Source organism: Bubalus kerabau, chromosome 4 (assembly GCF_029407905.1).
Source record: "Bubalus kerabau isolate K-KA32 ecotype Philippines breed swamp buffalo chromosome 4, PCC_UOA_SB_1v2, whole genome shotgun sequence".
Classification (NCBI taxonomy): Eukaryota; Metazoa; Chordata; class Mammalia; order Artiodactyla; family Bovidae; genus Bubalus; species Bubalus kerabau.
The window spans coordinates 19,288,183-19,306,226 of NC_073627.1; the positions used below are offsets into that span (position 1 = coordinate 19,288,183).

Genomic DNA, 18,044 nt, shown 5'->3' on the forward strand with positions numbered 1-18,044 from the left:
AAACTCTTGACCTCATGACATCAGCAAGAAAGGCCTGCTTTCTACCACCTGCCGTTTGAAGTCTCTTGCCCTTGGCTGACTTGGAGGCCTGGAAAAGCTCCATGTAAAGATCAGCCATTGATCTCCTAGGTGGTTCGCTAGGCCAGCTCATAAAGCAGAAAGGCTGTCTGCCAGAGGACCGGGCCCTTTACTACCTAGGCCAGGCGCTGGAAGGGCTGGAATACCTCCATACCCGCAGGATTCTACATGGAGATGTGAAAGGTAAGGCTCAGGGCACCCATGGCCCTGGTCCCTATTGGGCTCTTTCCTCACCCCATCATGCCTGCTTCCTCCCAGATCTTCTGTGCCTCCGTCAAGGTGGGTGGGCTGAGCCAGCAGGAGAGGAGAATGTGTTCTCCCAGCCCTCAGCCTGGCACTGTGATTTCCAGTGGGTGATGCCCACAGAGAACACTAATCAAGCTCCTACTTACTGGTGACCATGGGAGGGAAGGGCAGCAAGGCTGAGTGGCCATATCCCCTCACCCTCTGAGAGCCTGCCTGCTGCCTGCCTCCAGCCTGAACTGATCCCCGCCTCCCCCCTCCCTCCATGACTAATGAAACTAATCAGAAGCTGCAGCTGCCACATAGGGTCAGCCAGAAAACTGCCCCGCCGGAGGTTCAAATTGGGCCGGGGCCCTCGGTGACTCACCTGTTCCTCTTCTTCCCCGGGGTGGCCTGGCAGCCGACAACGTGCTCCTGTCCAGTGATGGGAGTCGCGCAGCCCTCTGCGACTTTGGCCACGCTGTGTGCCTTCAGCCCGACGGCCTGGGGAAGTCTTTGCTCACAGGTATGCCCTGCCCCCTGCCCCTTCCCTCAAAGATAACAGCTGGGCAGCCTTCACTAAGCATTAGCCCTGCGCCTTCTCCTGTACCTTCCTTAATGGCAACCAGAGATGTGAGCACTTTATGTCCATGAAGATTCTTCAGCCCCACAACCACCCTAGGTTATGAGGCTTTTGTTGTTAAGCTTAAATGCAATCATGCATGTCAGGTGCTTGCTTCTGATGTTCTTGTTACACAGAGGAGGGAACAAAAGAGGCTGGGTGCCGCACCCAAGGTCCAAGGTCTGCTGTCCCCAAACCCCCGGGGCTCCAGGCCCCTTGGCCAGCCTTTCCCGGGGAGCTGTGCTCCCAGCCTGTGAGCTCAGCCCTCCCTCGCCTCTGAGAGTACAGTTTTGCAAAGCAGAATGAGATGGCTGACCAAAGGGCCTATGCTTTATAGCTGGAGAAATGCCTGTTTTTAACTTATATTTCTCTGATTATTAAAATAATCTGTGTCCGCAGTAAAATATTGGATAACTACAGTGTTAAGTGGTTTGGAAGGGGAGTAAAAGTTCTTACCATTCCTCTTGCCCAGAGAGATAATCATGAATATTTTAGATAATTCCCTCCAGGTCTTTCCTTATTCATAATTTTTTTGATACTTTTCTGTATATAGTTAAGGTCATCATAACACACTTTTTGTGCCCTGCTTTTTTATTTATAGCATTAGCATAAAATTATTTCATTTTGACCAAAGGAAAAGCAATATTTTAGAAGTGATTCTTTGTTGTCAAAGGACTCTTGATAATTCTGAAGATGTAATTTGAACACAGATACCTGCTTTCCACTTTGAAATAACTAGTGTTATTATTATATTATAAAATATCTTTTATATCTTATATATTATATATAAATATCATATATTAACATTAATATTTATTAATATTATACAATATATAATATATTAATATATAATTATATAATATATATTATTATATAATATATATATATCTTTTCTAATACCTTTCACAGAAAGTAGAGCTAAACAAAAATAAGAAACACAAACCACCAGAAAAATAATACTCTTCACATCTGGCATCAGTCTTTCTAGTCTTTTATGCATATATTTTTTTTTCCTTTTTTTTTTAAGTTACTAAAATTTCAGGAACATCATACTATTAATCCCTCCCCCCTTTTAGAAGGCATTTTGAGAGTTTGATCCAAAGGGCAGAGCCAGTGGGTTTTTTAATTTATTTATTTATTTATTTATTTTTGGCTGTGCTGGGTCTTCGTCACTGCATAGACTTTCTCCATTTGCAATGAGCAGGGGCCACTCTTCTTAGCTGTGCGCGGGCTGGGCTTCCCATTGTGGTGGCATCTCTTGTTGTGGAGCACAGGCGCTAAAGTGCAGGCTTCTATAATTGTGGTGCACAGGCTTAGTTGCTCCATGGTATATGGAATCTTCCTGGACTGGGGATCAAACTGTGTCCCCTGCACTGGTAGGCAGACTCTCAACCACTGGACCACCACAGACGTCCAGAGCCCCTGTTTTAGATGATATATTCTTTGTTCCCGTCCCCAGCACAATCCCCACCTTGGCTTATCCCCAGCAAGTTGGACCTGGAGGCTTTATCTCTACTTACAGTACTTTGAGACAGAGTCAAGGTATATCAGGAACTGATGGGGGTGGTCATAGCCGAGGCTTCCGCCCATCAGAGCTCACAGTTGCCTTTTCTGTCTCACCTCACCTCTGCAGGGGACTACATCCCTGGGACAGAGACCCACATGGCGCCAGAGGTGGTGATGGGCAAGCCCTGCGATGCCAAGGTGGACGTCTGGAGCAGCTGTTGTATGATGCTGCACATGCTCAACGGCTGCCACCCCTGGACCCAGTACTTCCGAGGGCCGCTCTGCCTCAAGGTCCGTGAGAGCGCCTGGGACGGCCAGCAGGGCCACGGGGCCCAGGCTGCGGGCCTGGTGGCGCCTCCCGTGTTGGCCGCTCTTTAGTGGTGGCAGGAGCAAGCAAGGGCCTCAGCAGAGATGTGGGATCCTGACTTAAATACTTGGCTACCCAAATTTGAGTGTCCGAGGGCAGATCCTGGGTGAAGGGTCTTCTTGAGTTCATGGTTCAGGGCTCTCTTGTGTCCACACCCCACGCCACCCCCACCTGTCCTCCTGAGGGTTGTAGGGGTCGTGGGTGCCTGGAGGTTATGGGCACCTCGCCTCCTGCTCTGTTCTGTAGCTAATCCCCTTTTCCCTTCTTCTTGGAAAAGTCCCAGCCCTCACTCTAGACCAGGCCATTCTAGTCCTTTTGACTGACCCCAGCACAGCAGGACAGGGGAGAGTGGGGAGGAGCAAGAAAAGGAAGTGAGGGGCAGGAAGTGATGGGGAGGCGAGTCTCATATGTTGCCTTTTGACCCCCAGATTGCCAGTGAGCCTCCACCTGTGAGGGAGATCCCGCCCTCCTGTGCCCCGCTCACGGCCCAGGCCATCCAGGAGGGGCTCAGGAAAGAGCCGGTCCACCGAGCATCTGCAGTGGAGCTGGGGGGGAAGGTCAGCCTGGCGCTGCAGCACGGTAAGAGCCCTGCGCTGGCTGTGGGGAGTGAAAGAGGCGGTGGGGTCGTGTGGTGGTCAAGAACAAGATACTCAACATCTCAGAGCCTTGGCTTCCCCATCTAGAGCATGGGCATGACACCAACCTCAGGAAGGTTGTTACTGTTAGGAAGACTGAGGTCACGTGAGTCCAAGTGCTTAGTACTGTACCTTGATGCAGAGGCCATGCTCAGGAGATGGGGGAAAGAGCTCACAACATATAAAGGGGGCTTGAACTCATTAGTATTAGAGAATGTGAAATAAAGCCAGGTATCACTTTCTAGCCATTTGTGTGGGAGAAAGTCAGAAAGCTGGCGGTGCCAACTGTAGGTGGGGATATGGGACAGTGGCCCATAGGCTCCGCTGGAGGGCGCCCGGCAGCACCCAGACACATGTCTGCAGACCTGCAACCCTGCGCCCTACTCCAGGGCACACTGCCAAAGAAACTCTGCCCAGATCCATGAGGGACGCACCTGGGGGTGTACACTGCAGTGTCATTTGTGAGAAGGGAGATGGGCGCAGTTGGGTGTCCCTCCTTGGGAACACGAAGAGGCCAGTGGTGGGAGTGGGATGGGGTCGGGTGGGGTGCGGGATGCTCCACGCAGCACCCACAGCAGTACAAGCGCCTCAGTGTTCACAGGGCAACCTGGCTGGATCTTAAAACTGTAGTGCCTGGTGAAGCAGGGACCCACAGAGCAAGGCCTAGAATACAGTGCCGTTTGTGTAAATTAAAAATCGATAAATAAAAACAACACACACTTAGCAGGAATTCAGTGAAACCTAAAGTGACATATTGCACTTTTGATGTCTACTGAAGATAGAACATCAGCGGGGTGCGAGGGAGGGAAGTGGCAGGGCTTGAAAGGCAGTGGTGAGGAGAGCGAATAGGGATTGAGTAAAACAGGAGAGAGACCTTGCATGGCCCGCACCCCAGACGTAGATGGTAGTTATAATGGCCCCCCCATTTAAAATGGCTGAACTTCCCCCCTACTCCAGAGAAATAGTGCCCCCTCAGGAAGCACTGACTGTCGGGAAGGGAAGGGTAAGATACGGAGGGTCAGCGAGGCCCATTCTCCTAGAAGCTATGAGTGGGCATTACCCCAGAGCTATTTTTAAATCTTCCCTTTGTAATACGATTAATATTAACAAAGCCCTTCTCTGGAGCCAATTCTATAATTTTTAAATTTGCAACTGTTACCTGGAAGGAAAATAGAATAAAAGAAATACTGTTCTATTTTCATGAGAGGACCCCCCCTTAAGGAAGAAGCCTCCTGTGAAGACCACGCAGCACCCTCTGAAATCGTGTCCTGGCTGGGCGAGGGACCACCCTCCCTGCCCACTTCTGGCGCTCCTCTGCTCAGAAAAGGCCACCGGCCTGGCCTGTTCCCTCCTCACCGCGTGTGCTCTCTGTTTTGTAGTGGGAGGTCTGAGGAGTCCCTGGAGAGGAGAGTACAAAGAACCAAGACATCCACTGCCACTCCAAGACCACCCACCACCAAGCCAAGGCCACCCTCACCAGACCCTGCATGCCCCACCAGGGGAGCTCTCACCAGGGGCCCCAGGGCTGCAGCCAGCTAAGGACGCAGCAGGCGGGGCCCCTAAGCTCCAGCCTCCTCCACCTCCAGACCCCCCAGAGCAGAGCAAGTCTCCCAGCCTGCACTGGGGCAAGGAGGAGTCTGGGACATGGGACCCACTGCCCCTGTCCTCCCTGGATCCGGCCCCCACCAGGAACCCCACCTCACCCGAGCGAAAGGCAACCTTTCCTGAACAGGAGCTACAACAGCTGGAGATAGGTATGGGCAGCTGCAGCCTCCAGGGTCTTGGACACAGGCCTGGGCGCTGCCCCAAGGCCTTGGCTTCATCCTCTCCATAGCCAGCCCCCGCCCTGGGCTGAGAGATCTGTGCAGCGAGCCCAGATCCCTCCAGGTCCTTCACAGCCGTCTTCTGCTTCTCTCTGCAGAGTTATTTCTGAACAGCCTGTCCCAGCCGTTCTCCCTGGAGGAGCAGGAGCAGATCCTCTCATGCCTCAGCGTCGACAGCCTCTCCCTGTCAGACGACAGTGAGAAGGTGAGTGGGCCACGGACCAGGAGCCTGGGCACAGGGCTGGTGGCTTTGTGTCCACCCCGTGGAGGTGTTCAGTGCAGGTAGAGGGTAAAGGGCAGGTGATAGGGTCGCCCCTTTCTTATGGGAGGGGTCCTCGTTGGGGCTGGGGGGTCCTGGTTCCTCAGAATGAAACAGTCCATCTCCAGCACACCTGGGAATGCAGGACTGGTTTGGCGACTAAGATAGTGAGGGGAAAGGCTGGGCTTTAGTCCCCATAGAGAATAATCGCCACCTTCCTCCAGCCCCGGGGCCCCTCAAGAATTCAGCCCCGTGCTGAGTCCCAACAGTGACCAGTAGAGCCACGCTCCAGCCCAAGCCAGGAGCACTCCCTCGCCAAAGCAGACCAAGGCCAGAGAAGGTTCCCTGAGCCCAGGGACCTGAGTCTGTGCCCACTCTCGTTTCAGAACCCGTCCAAGGCTTCTCAGAGCTCGCGGGACACACTGAGTTCTGGCGTGCATTCGTGGAGCAGCCAGGCAGAGGCCCGCAGCTCCAGCTGGAACATGGTGCTGGCCCGGGGGCGGCCCACTGACACACCAAGCTATTTCAACGGTACAGTCCCCTGACCTCTGCCTGGGACTGGGGAGTCTGAGGGTCGGGCACAGTGGGGAAGGGAGAGGAGGAAGCTACCTGGCACCCAGAATCTGAGGTGCCTGGCCACTGAGTCAGTTTAGAGTAAACTAAACTCAGAGCCTGTCCTTACGGGGCAGTGAAGGACCATGGCCCCTCATGGGCAGCTGATGGAGTCCCAGAAGCCTCTAGCTGCGGGTAGAGAGCAGTCTCTCCTGGCTTGAAGTAAAAACCTGAATTTCTGAAGGGAAAGGGAAGAACAGGAGCCCATGAGCATTTTAATCAAGAACTCAGCAAGAGGTACTTGCCCAGCGGGCCAGTGGTTAAGACTGCCTTCCATGCAGGGGGTGCAGGTTCAACCCCTGGTCAGGAAACTGAGATCCCACGTGCCGTGGGGTGTGGCCAAAAAATGGAAGAAAAAAGACAGAGCTTAGCAATAGGTTTCCTGAGATCCTCCTCTGGGATTTGAAGTCAGAAGATAAGAAAGACAGCACGTGTGGAACTTCTTTGTTTTCAAGTGTGGTTGCAGAGGTCATTCTGTGATTTTGATAGAACAAGGGTTTAATCAGCACACAGTTCCCTGGCCTTTCCCGGGCCAGTGTGACTCATGGCATCAAGCCCCATGCCTGGCCAGAGGCTGTCCCACCTCAGGGAACATTACCATCTAAGTTGCCCACAAACCAATCTAAGAATCTTTGTTTCCAGTTCCTTTCTGCTTTTTGTGTATAAGTTGGAATACTGCTTCCACACAGGAGCCAACCTTAGCCCTTTGCATTGTGCAGGCCAGATTTCTGGTACTGACAGAACATGGCCATGAAGAGCTAGCAGGGTATAACATTACAGTCCTTCCATCCTAAAGCCATCTCTGCAGCTTCTTCAGCCACCCTGCTTCCCCCTCCCTAGGGCGTCTTAGGGAGCTTGCAGCCACTCTCCTGATGGTCACCTTGCCTGACTTCTAGGTGTGAAAGTCCAAATACAGTCTCTCAATGGCGAACACCTGCACATCCGGGAGTTCCACCGCGTCAAGGTGGGAGACATCGCAACTGGCATCAGCAGCCAGGTGAGGGGGCAGGTACCTGCCAAGGGGCAGACTCTCAGAATCCATTGTGCCCAGCTCAGTCCTCCAGGAAGGAAGCTTTTGAATAAGTAGAAATGGCACCAGAGGGAATAGTTGGCCCTGTGATGTCCACCCCCCAGGGTCCCAGGGCAAGACTGGCAGTGGTGACTGAGGGGTCCTCAGGATCCCCACCCACTTGGGCTGGGTGAGATTCTTCAAGTCTTCCAGAATGAAAGGCAGATCATACTCCAAGGCTGCCCACTGCATTGTAGGGAAGTATCTCCCAGTGCAGCAGGAAGCCATTAGCTCTGCTCTGCTGGAACCCTTCAGCACCCCGGCCGCTCTCAGGCCCCCTGGTTTGCTCTGCCCCCAGATCCCAGCTGCAGCCTTCAGCTTGGTGACCAAGGACGGGCAGCCCGTGCGCTACGACATGGAGGTGCCGGACTCAGGCATCGACCTGCAGTGCGCCCTGGCCCCAGACGGCAGCTTCGCCTGGAGCTGGAGGGTCAAGCACGGCCAGCTGGAGAACAGGCCCTAAGCAGCCTTCCACCACTGGTTCCACTCGGCCCGAAGCGGCCTTCCTTCTCGGTGCTCAGTGATGCTCTGAGACACAGGCTCTGCCTGCTCCCGGAGCTCTGCCAGCCCGTGGCTCAGTGGCGGGACCAGGGGCTGGCAGCAGCAAGGTGGTGCCAGCAGGACACCTCCCAGGATCTTCCACCCGGGTCCTGCCTGAGCCCACCGGAGAGGAGGAGGAAGAAAGGAGGCCTCTTCCCACAAGGAACAAAGAGGGTCTTCTCTGCCTCGGTCCCGACAAGCTGGCCTGACCCAGTTAGGATCAGTGACCATCTGCTGGCAGCCAGGGGAGAGTGGCTTCCGGCCCAGGTCAGGAGAGGTGGGTGAGCTGGCCCTCAGTTTCCAGGCAGGTGTGAGCATCTAACGACCCCCTCTCCAGGCCCAGGCTAGGACTGGGGCGGCAGGTGTGCCTCCCCTCGCGTCCGTGGAGGGGTCCCTCTGACCCCCTTGTCCAGCTTTGCCTGGCCATCAACCCCTCTTCTAGCTCTAGGAGCTTTTCAGGCCAGGGAGGGAGAGACGCCTGACATGGGGGTCTCCCTGGGAGAGAATGCTACTTCTCAGGGTGCCACGACTCAGGCCCTGAGCTGAGGTCAGCTTCAGAAGAACCAGAGAAGGCATTCAAGTGACACGGTTCTCAGCCCCCAGACACATGCCCCTTTGCCACCAGCCACCAGTCTGCCCCAGAGCAGCAGGCCCTGAGCCCAGCCGCAGGCCCAGCACTGCCCCTGCCCAGCTGGCACTCAGCTCGCTCAGCTGTGGAAGTGGAGGTTGACATGAGACCTACCTGACAGGAACGCTCTGAGGACAGAGCACGATCGACTCCGCAGAAAGCACCCGACGCAGGCACTCCTGTTACCCAGGCCCCGGCCCTCCACACCCTCACACAAGCCTCCCGGGACACTCACTGACCCTGCCGGCCCTGGTCTCCAGGGCACCGCCTGCTGCACTTTGCACTCTGATGACCTCAAAGCACTTTCATGGCTGCCCTCCAGGAGGGCAGGCCAGCGGTTCTGCATGGGCACAAGCAAGCCAGGAGATGGGGGGAAGGGACTGAGCTCTTAACCCTTCTTCATGCATGTGACCCCTCAAACGTCCTCCAGATTTCCTTAAGATGTGCCCCCCGAGGCCAGCCTCTTCTTTTGGGGGGCAGCTGATCAGGACTCATGTAGCATTAATCAACTGTGAATTGCTGTGGGGTAAGGGGGTATCCCTTGAGATTCCACCTGGGGAGAAGCTCATCCCCACATTTTGCCAGGTGACCTTTGCCCAGCTATCCACGTTTAGCCATTACTCCTCCCCAAGGAGAGACTCCCGGCCCCCAGGATGTGAAGAACTGCAGCCTTTGCACTGCAGAGTTGACATGGTAGAAAACTTTGCAAGCAATAAAGTTTGAGATAATGACAAGTGTGTTTGGGCCGTGGTTGTCTCCACTCCCACCTGCCTGTGCCAGAACCTCACATCCTACCAGCTGCTTCCCTCTGGCTTCTTGATGGGATCTTATCCAGTCTTGCCCCACCCTGGGCAAAGACTGTTTTCAGCCCTTTCCCACCACTCCTCCCAGTGACACTTCCAGTCCTCCCTCTGGGCTATCCATTCAGACCAGTTAGACAAGATGCCCCACGTGGTGACAGCTGGGAAGTCCCTGGCCAAACGGTGCCAGGCTGAGGGGAGAAGGAGCAGGGTGCCAAGGGCTGGGCACTGACCAAGCAGGGGTAGTGGAGGCAGACTGCATGCCCAGAACCAAGACTGTCCCAGTCACTCCTCTGTCCCTGAGGCCTGGCTCCCAGGGAACTGGACTGGGAGTGGGCCTGAACTGTCAGCCTTTCCAGCCACCTGGGTGTCTGCACGTGCTCAGAGATGACTTTCCCAAAGTAAATTCCCTGGCGCTGGGACAGAACCTGAGGATGGACGTCATTGGCACACAGGGTGCCTCGTCTAACCTGGCTCTACAACAGGAATCTGTCCAAGTTCCGGTGCACAGATACATGTGTACACTTTGGGGCAAAGGTGGCAAGCTCAGCAGGTTCTTGGAGGATCCTGGGCACGCAGAAGGTGCAGCGGCCTTCTGCCAGTATGCCCAGGGCAGATCAAAGCTCAGCCCAGCAGACCTCAGGCTTACCAGTCTCCATCGGCTACCCATCTGGGCCGGCAACAGAGAGCAGCGCCTCCTGGATGTCTCCCAAGGAGGAGCTCCGGCTGCGGGGCAAGGAAGGAGCCCCCTTCTCTGGAAGACTCCTCCACCAACTGCCAAGCCCAGCCACAGGCCGCGGGGCTAGCGTCACAGAGGCGGCGACATCACAGGCACCGGCGCCCCTCACCCCACCCCACCGCACCCCCCGCATCTCTCCCGCCCCCCACAGCCTGCCACCAAAGAGCGCACTGGAGGCGGAGGGGCAGCAGCCACCAGCCCGCTCCCCGCCTCCCGTACAGAGTCTCGGTCAGCATGGGGGTAACAGGTGGGAGCGGGCGGGCGCGCGGCGGGGCAGGGGCGGGGCCGGGCGGGAAAAGTGAAAGTGAGGTAGGGGGGCGGGGGCCGGGGATCGGCCAAGGCGGGCGGGCGCCGGAGAGGAAGGTCGACCCCCAGCCAGACCCCCGCGGTCCCCGCGAATGAGGGGCGGTGCTACCCTGGCTACCACGCCCAGCGTTGGCCCTGCGCGGCGCACGACTGTGTGTGTGTGTGTGTGTGTGTGTGTGTGTGTACAGATACGCGTGCACACTGAGGGGTAAGGGCGTTCTGGACACACAGAAAGAGTAGAGGCCCTGTGCCCAGGAAGCGATATATGAATTACCCCAAACTACAGAGGAAACACCCCCGCTCCAAATCAAATCAAGTGTTTTTCCGTGGTTGGTGCTTGAGGCTTTTGCAGAGAAAAGCAGTGTGCTTCAACAGATATTTACTGATCCCCTCCGTCGTGCTTTGCACTTCTCTCTGTGCCCTTGAACAAAGATGGTTTCCCCTCAGGGCCCTGGATCTCCCAAGTGTCTAACAAGAGGGCCCAGATCTCCCCCACCCCCGGATTGGAGGCTTTCTTCTCAGAACTTTCTCTCCCAGGACGACTTGGGCCACCCTTCAAAACGTGCCAAAAATCAACAACCAGAGAACGGCTTTCCCCTCAACAAACAAATTGATGCAGACATCTTAAATCACTCCTACAATGTTTATTGCATCCCCTTCTCTTTTTTCTTTTTTTTAATCTTAGAGAACTGTATTTTATTGTATTTTTAATTGAAGTATTATTGATTTACAATGTGTTAATTTCAGGTGTAAACACAATGATTCAGTAAGAGAGAGAGAGAGATTCTTTTTCAGATCCTTTTATAGGTTATTGCAAAATATTGAGTATAGTTCTCTGTGCTCTACAGCTGCTTGGTTATCTATTTTAATGTATAGCAGTGTGCATGTTATTCCTACCCACCCACCCCCTTGAAAGTGAAAGTGTTAGTTGCTCAGTCCTTTTCAGTTCTTTGCAACCCTGTGGACTGTAGCCTACCAGGTTCCTCTGTCCATGGGATTCTCCAAGCCAGAATACTGGAATGGGCTGCCATTTCCTTCTCCAGGGTATCTTCCCAACCCAGGAATCAAACTCAGGTTTCTTGCATTGCAGGCAGGTCTTTTACCACCTGAGTCATCAGGGAAGTTGCTTTCCCCTTTGGTAACTATGCGTTTTCTGTGTCTGAGAGTCTCTGTTTTGTAATAAGTTCATTTGTTTGTTTGTTTTTTAGTTTCCACATACAAGTCATATCATATTTGTCTTCCTCCATCTGGCTTCTTCAGTAGTATAATAATCTCTAGGTCCATCCATGTTCCCTGGAGAAGGGAATGACTAAGAATACTGGAGTGGTCCAGTATTCTGGCCTGGAGAATTCCATGGACTGTATAGTCCATGGGGTCGTGAAGAGTCGGACACGACTGAGAGATTTTCACTCACTCACTTCATCCATGTTACTGTGAATGGCATTATTTCATTCTTTTTTATGACTGAATAATATTCCAGTGTGTGTATGTGTGTGTGCATACCACACCATCTTTATCCATTCATCTGCTGATGAACATTTAGGTTGCATCCCTGTCTTGACTGTTGTAAATGCTGTAATGAACATTGGGGTGCAGGTATCATTTCAAAATAGAGTTTTCTCCAGACGTTCTCCAGTGGAATTGTAAGATCTTATGGTAACTCTGTTTAGTTTTTAAAGGAATCTCCATACTGTTCTCAATGGTGACTGTACCAATTTACATTCCCACAAACAGCATAGGAGGGGTTTTTTTTCCTCACACCCTCTCTAGCGTTTATTATTTGTCAGCACTTACTCTTACTCTGTGCTAAGGCCCTGAGTCTAATGAGTCAACTAAAAATTAAAATTTGGGTTAGACAGCCAGGTATGTCACAGAGATAATGACAATGGAGATTTGAGTTGGGCTGTCAGGCATGAGTAGGATTTTTATCAGGAGAGAGAATTTCTGAGTATCAGAAACAGCATATGCAAAGGCACTGAGGCACAAAAGTTCCCTCCATGCTCCAGGGCCTCTTGAGCTTGGGGCAAGGCAGGGAACTGGATACCAGGAGATGAAAAAAGGCAGAGATCAGACTATGCAGGATCTTTGAGGCCACCCTAGAGTCTGGATGTGAGCAGGTGTGATGCAACAGGCTTGTTCTGCAGTCATTGAAATGCCCAGGTTGGGGCCGGGGTCAGGATGAATGTGGATCAGTGGTCCATATTGTATTACATCAGCTAGAGGCCTAGAGAAATTTCAGCCAGCACAGCGGGTAGCACCATGGGGTTTGGAGCCGATCTGACAGGTCGTGGTGCTATTCTTAAGAGCTGTGTGATTTGCACAAACTTCCTCATCTATGAGAGGAGAGTCATGGCCATCTGTGCAGAGTGTGGCCCTGAGGGTTGAATGCATGCAAAGCACTCAGCACAGAGTGTTGAGGGGATCATGAGTCCTGGGTTTGTGTTGACTTTGGTGTCGGAAGAGGAGAGAGGCAGTGCAGATGGAGAAAGGATGTGCACTAGGTCATTAATAGTGGTGGGAAGGTCAGGAGCTGGGGACGTGAGGAGGTTGCAAGTGACCCAGGTCTCTAGCTGGGATGATAGGATAAATGAAGAAACCAGGGAGAGGAGTTTATCAAGAGATGAGAGATTGGAAAGGAAGATGGGTCAAACATGCAGAACTGGCCATCCTAGAGTCTGGACACCAAGGTATGAACTTGAGGCCAAAAATGGGAGATAATCTGAAGGGTTTCGCGGGGTGAGAGGAATAAGGAAACCGTTCTCTCTTTTTTAATAATTTTGTTTATTTATTTATTTTTGGCTGCACCGAGTCTTCATTGCTATGCAAAGACTTCTCTAATTGTGGCAAGCAGGGGCTACTCTCTAGTTGTGGTGCACGGGCTTCCCCTTGTGGTGGCTTCTCTTGTTACAGAGCATGGTCTCTAGAGCGTGGGCTCAGTAGTTGTGGCGCATGGGCTTTGTTGTTCCATGGCAGATGGGATCTTCCCAGACCAGGGATCGAACTTATATCCCCTGCATTGACAGGCAGATTCTTAACCACTGGACCACCAGCGAAATCCCAGGAAACCATTCTTTGCACAGACTTTTGCTGAGAATCCACCTTGTGCCTGACTCTGTGTAGAGGATCAGAGATTCAAAGTAAGCAAACCACACACCCAACCCACCTCTAACTGAGGGTCAGCAAGAAGCTGTGCACTTAGATAGAGGTCTGCTGTGGGGGGGCCTGGGGGTAGACGGGAAGGGAGCAACTGGAGGAAGACTCCTCAGCTTAGCGCCTTGAGGTAGAGTCTGGGAGGTCTTTAGGAAGAGGTGAGCCCCTAGCTCACCTAGTCATGACAATAGGAAAGGGGATTTCTATTCAAACTACTCATCTCAGGCTTTGACAAGGAATCCATAGGGTTTTAAACAAAGTGAAGTTGAGGCCCCCTGAGGGGAAAATGTGTAATCAGTGACTGCAGTTTAAGTCTAGAACTCAGGAGAAGTGGGAGTAAGAAATAGAAATTGAAGGGTCAAGTGAGAATATGAAATAGAGATTGGAGGGTTTCCTGTGGTTACAGCCACAGGCTTGAAAGCTCCAAGGGGCAGAGATTGTGTATGTTCATCACTGTGTCCTCTGCCCTTAGCACAATCCCTGGACAATAGCTGGCCTCGGCATTTTTAAAATATATTTATTTGGCTACACCAGGCCTTCAATCTTCACAAAGACCTTCAATCTTCGTCATGGCATGTGGAATCTTTAGTTGCAGCATGCCAACTCAGAGTTGTGGCAATGTGGGATCTAGTTCCCTGACCAGGGATCAAACCCTGGGCAGAGTCTTAGCCACTGGACCACCAGGGAAGTACCCCTGGAGCTCCACATTTCTTTTCAACTTTATCCAAGAAATACATGCATATGGTTAAATAGTACTGAAGAGCTTATTCAGTGATTGAAAAGCAAGAATCCCCTCTACCACATCCCCAGCCTCACTCCTCAGAGCAACCACCACTATTTCATTTGATCTGTTTTTCTGCCTGCTTACCATTTCATCTCTCCACAAGCGCACAGGCTTCTTCTTGGACCACCTACCCGCTCTAATGGAACCACCCTGCCCCATCTTCCCAACATCAATTATTTTTAGATCTGCTAATGCCTTTGTAAATTTAATATATTTATTTTTTCATCAACTTTAGAGAGTATCTTTTGACACACATATAGTAAGATGTTTTAGTGACCCTACCTTTTCCTTCAACTTTCCTTCCTGCCTTGTAGCTCCCAAAGACTCTAACCTGTATGTTTATTTTTTTAATATCAAGGTGAATAGCATTCACATTGTCCCATAACCTTAATTATGTTCCAAATTTTGCCTATATATTGATTCTAAATGTTGAAAGTTAATAAATAGGATTATCATGACTACATGAAAACTGTTCACTGCAGAGCCATAAAAGGTACCACAATTACCTTTTCTTTCTCATACAGCTTTTTGTTTTTCCTGTTTTTGTTTTTTAGTGGCCTTTTACTTATACTCTTTGCTTTTATCAAAGTCTTTGTTTTCTTCAACCTCTACATCTAGTTAACTATTCTGTTAGGTTTTCTTTATTTCAGAGACCAATTGCCCAGGATCCTTCATCCTATTGCACCAATATGTAGGCCTCTATACAGTTAACATCTGGGATTCAGCTGCTCTCCTGGGTTGGATATGCTCTTTCATCCCTGACTCTCTTGTTTTACACCTTTATTTTGCGTTAGCACATCCTCAAATAACTTCCAAAAAAATAGGAATAATCTTTCTTACTTTTCCATGTCTGAAATGATAGTTTTGCTGGATATCAAATTCTAGGTTAAAAACCATTTCCCTCAGAATGTTAAAAGCAACTGTATTGCTAACTCCACCGCCAGTATGATTCTCCTTCCCTTGTTGTTAACTTGTTTTTCACTTAGAAGTATTTAGGAATCCTTTGTTCCTGGTGCAATGAACTTTTAGAGCAAAGATCTTTTGGCATCTATAGTGTTGGGTATTCAGCAAACATTTTTAAGCTAATGACATCCTTCAGCTCAGGGAAATACTGATTTTGCTTTTCTTCTCCCATGGTCTCCATTCTTTCTGAATCTCCTTTCTGTAACCCAGCATTGGATTTCCTTTTGATCCTTTTCTCTCACATCATCTTGATATTTTAATTCTACCTTCTAGGAATAGTCTCTATATTTTATTTTTTAATTGTTTGCTAAAAAGCTCTTTCCTTTCATAGTTCTTTTTAAAATAGTATCCTGTTCTTGTTCTTTGGATGCAATATATATGTTGCTGAATATCTTAAACTCTGAGTCTCTGAAGATGATTAGAATTTTTCAGTTCCCTTGTTTCTCTTCTGGTGTTCTGGAGTAGTCTTTTCTCTCGGTCTAGCTCTCCTATGTTAGCAGTTTTCTCAAATGCCTAGTGATGCTTGGTTGTCCATGTATAAGAGTGAAATCATAAAAAGCTGATTGGAAGCCTATGACTGCAGGAGCCTATTGCTTTGCAGATATTACTTTAATGTGACCACTCAGGAATCAGACATATCTCTGGCAGGTTTGAGAAGACCCACACAACTGATACATCTACAGCCAAACTGGACAAGGGAAAAAAAAAAAAAAACAGACCAAAATTACCAGCATGAGGAATGAAAGAGGTAACATCACTACAGACTCTGCAGATATGAAAAAATAATTAGGGAATATTAGGAACAATTTATGCCAATAAACTTGACAGCTTAAATGAAATGGATAAATTCCTTTAAAAAAATACAAACTCCAAAACCTCACTCAAGAAGAAATAGATATTCTGGGAATGGATAGTGGTGATTGGCTGCATGATAATATACTTAATACCACTGAACTGCATACTTAAAAATAATTTTAAAAGGGCAATTTATGATATGTGTATTTTACCACAATAAAAAAGAAAGAAATAGGAAGGCTAAATAACCTTGTATCTAGTTTTTAAGTTGAATTTGTAATTAAAAATCTTCTCACAAGGAAACTCCAGGTCCAGGTCCACAGGCTTCATTTGTGAATTCTACCAAACATAATAAATAAATAATAAAAATTTTACACAAACTCAGAAAATTGAAGACGGGACATGTCTCAACTCATTCTATGAGGCCAGCATTACTCTACTGTCAAAACCTTACATCCTAGACATTATAAAAAGAAAGACTTTATAAGAATAGAAAATTGCATACCAATAGACCTCATGAACATATATGTGAAAATTCATCTTAAAAGTTAGAAAATAAAATTTGACAATGTATGAAAAGGTAGTACATTGTGATCAAGTGAGATTTATCCCAGGAATACAAGATCTCACCATAAACAAATTATAATAGAATTATTAGCAGAATAATATGTAATATATTTAGCACGTGCTATATATAACTTCCCTGGCTTCCCTGGTGGCTCAGGCGGTAAAGAATCTGCCTACAATGCTGGAGACCTGGGTTCCATCCCTGGGTTGGGAAGATCCCCTGAAGGCAGGCATGGCAACCCACTCCAGTATTCTTGCCCAGAGAATCTCATGGACAGAGGAGCCTAGTGGACTTTAGTCCATGGGATCACAAAGAGTCAGACATTACTGAGCGACTGAGCACATACAGCCATACATACATAACTTATATTAACAGAATATAAGAAAAACATGATAATCTCAATAAATTCAGGAAAAGCATCAGATAAAACCCAAAATCCCTTCCTATTTAAAAATTAAGTAGGAATAGAAGGAAACTTCTTCAACCTGATAAATAGCATTTATGAGAAAAACTATAACATTATATTTCGTAATGAAATACTGGATATTTTCCTCTAAGCTCACTAGCAAAGCAAGAATATCTACTCTCAATTCTGTTCCACATTGTTCCAGAGATTATTCTCAGTGCAATAAGGCAAGAAAAGGAACTTGGAGACATCCAGGTTGAAAAGGAAGAAGACTATGTTGAGTCACAAATATTATTGTTTATGTAGAAAACCCTATGGAATCTTAAAAAAGCTACTAGGAAAAAAAAAGCTACTAGAACCAATAAGATTTTAGGATGATTGCAGAATACAAAATCAATGCCTTTCTATATAAAGCAATCCACAGTTGGAAGTCGATATTATTTCATACACTACCAAATGTCACTTGAATCCCTAATAGAACATTCCCAGGTTGAATATAGAGGTCCCAAGTTGAGTCAACCTCAGATTTTTTGCTTCTAAACCCCAGTGCTGCAATGAGATGCATACCATAATAATTTTTCCTTCTATCCATATCCAGTTGCTTTTTATGGAAAAGTTAAGGCTTTAGGTGTTGATTAAACTTCCCAGAGAAATTTTGTAAAACAAGCAAAGGAAACTAAGATTATGACATCCAGTCCCATCACTTTATGGCAAATAGATGGGGAAACAATGGAAACAGTGATAGATTTTATCTTCTTGGGCTCCAAAATCACTGCAGATGGTGATTTCAGCCATGAAATTAAAAGACACTTGTTGCTTGGAAAAAAAGCTATGAGAAAGCTAGACAGAATATTAAAAAGCAGAGATATTACTTTGCCAACAAAGGTCCATCTAGTCAAAGCTATATTTTTTCCAGTAGTCATGTATGGATGTAAGAGTTGGACCATATAGAAGGCTGAGTGCCAAAGAATTGATGCTTTTGGCTTGTGGTGTTGGAGAAGACTCTTGAGAGTCCCTTGGACAGCAAGGAGATCAAACCAGTCAATCCTAAAGAAATCAATCCTGAATATTTCTTGGAAGGACTGATGCTGAAGCTGAAGCTCCAAAATTTTGGCCACCTGACACGAAGGGAGACTCATTGGAAAAGACACTGATGCTGGTAAAGATTGAAG

At 49.1% G+C, this 18,044-nt stretch overlaps 1 protein-coding gene across 4 annotated transcripts in view; it reads left to right on the top strand.

Moving 5' to 3' along the window:
• The window catches only part of MAP3K14 (mitogen-activated protein kinase kinase kinase 14), a 44,087-nt gene extending 34,493 nt beyond the window's left edge, over positions 1-9,594 (top strand). For 3 of the 4 annotated variants that reach the window (XM_055575649.1, XM_055575648.1, XM_055575650.1), the window contains 9 exons: positions 130-261; positions 722-826; positions 2,556-2,719; positions 3,224-3,374; positions 4,810-5,184; positions 5,352-5,458; positions 5,899-6,043; positions 7,021-7,121; positions 7,492-9,594. In XM_055575649.1, the coding sequence (XP_055431624.1) occupies positions 130-261; positions 722-826; positions 2,556-2,719; positions 3,224-3,374; positions 4,810-5,184; positions 5,352-5,458; positions 5,899-6,043; positions 7,021-7,121; positions 7,492-7,656 (1,445 nt within the window). In that variant the 3' untranslated portion in view covers positions 7,657-9,594. The remainder of the gene's footprint in view (positions 1-129; positions 262-721; positions 827-2,555; positions 2,720-3,223; positions 3,375-4,809; positions 5,185-5,351; positions 5,459-5,898; positions 6,044-7,020; positions 7,122-7,491) is intronic. The other variant, XM_055575651.1, reaches the window with a different exon arrangement.
• Positions 9,595-18,044: the final 8,450 nt, after the last annotated feature.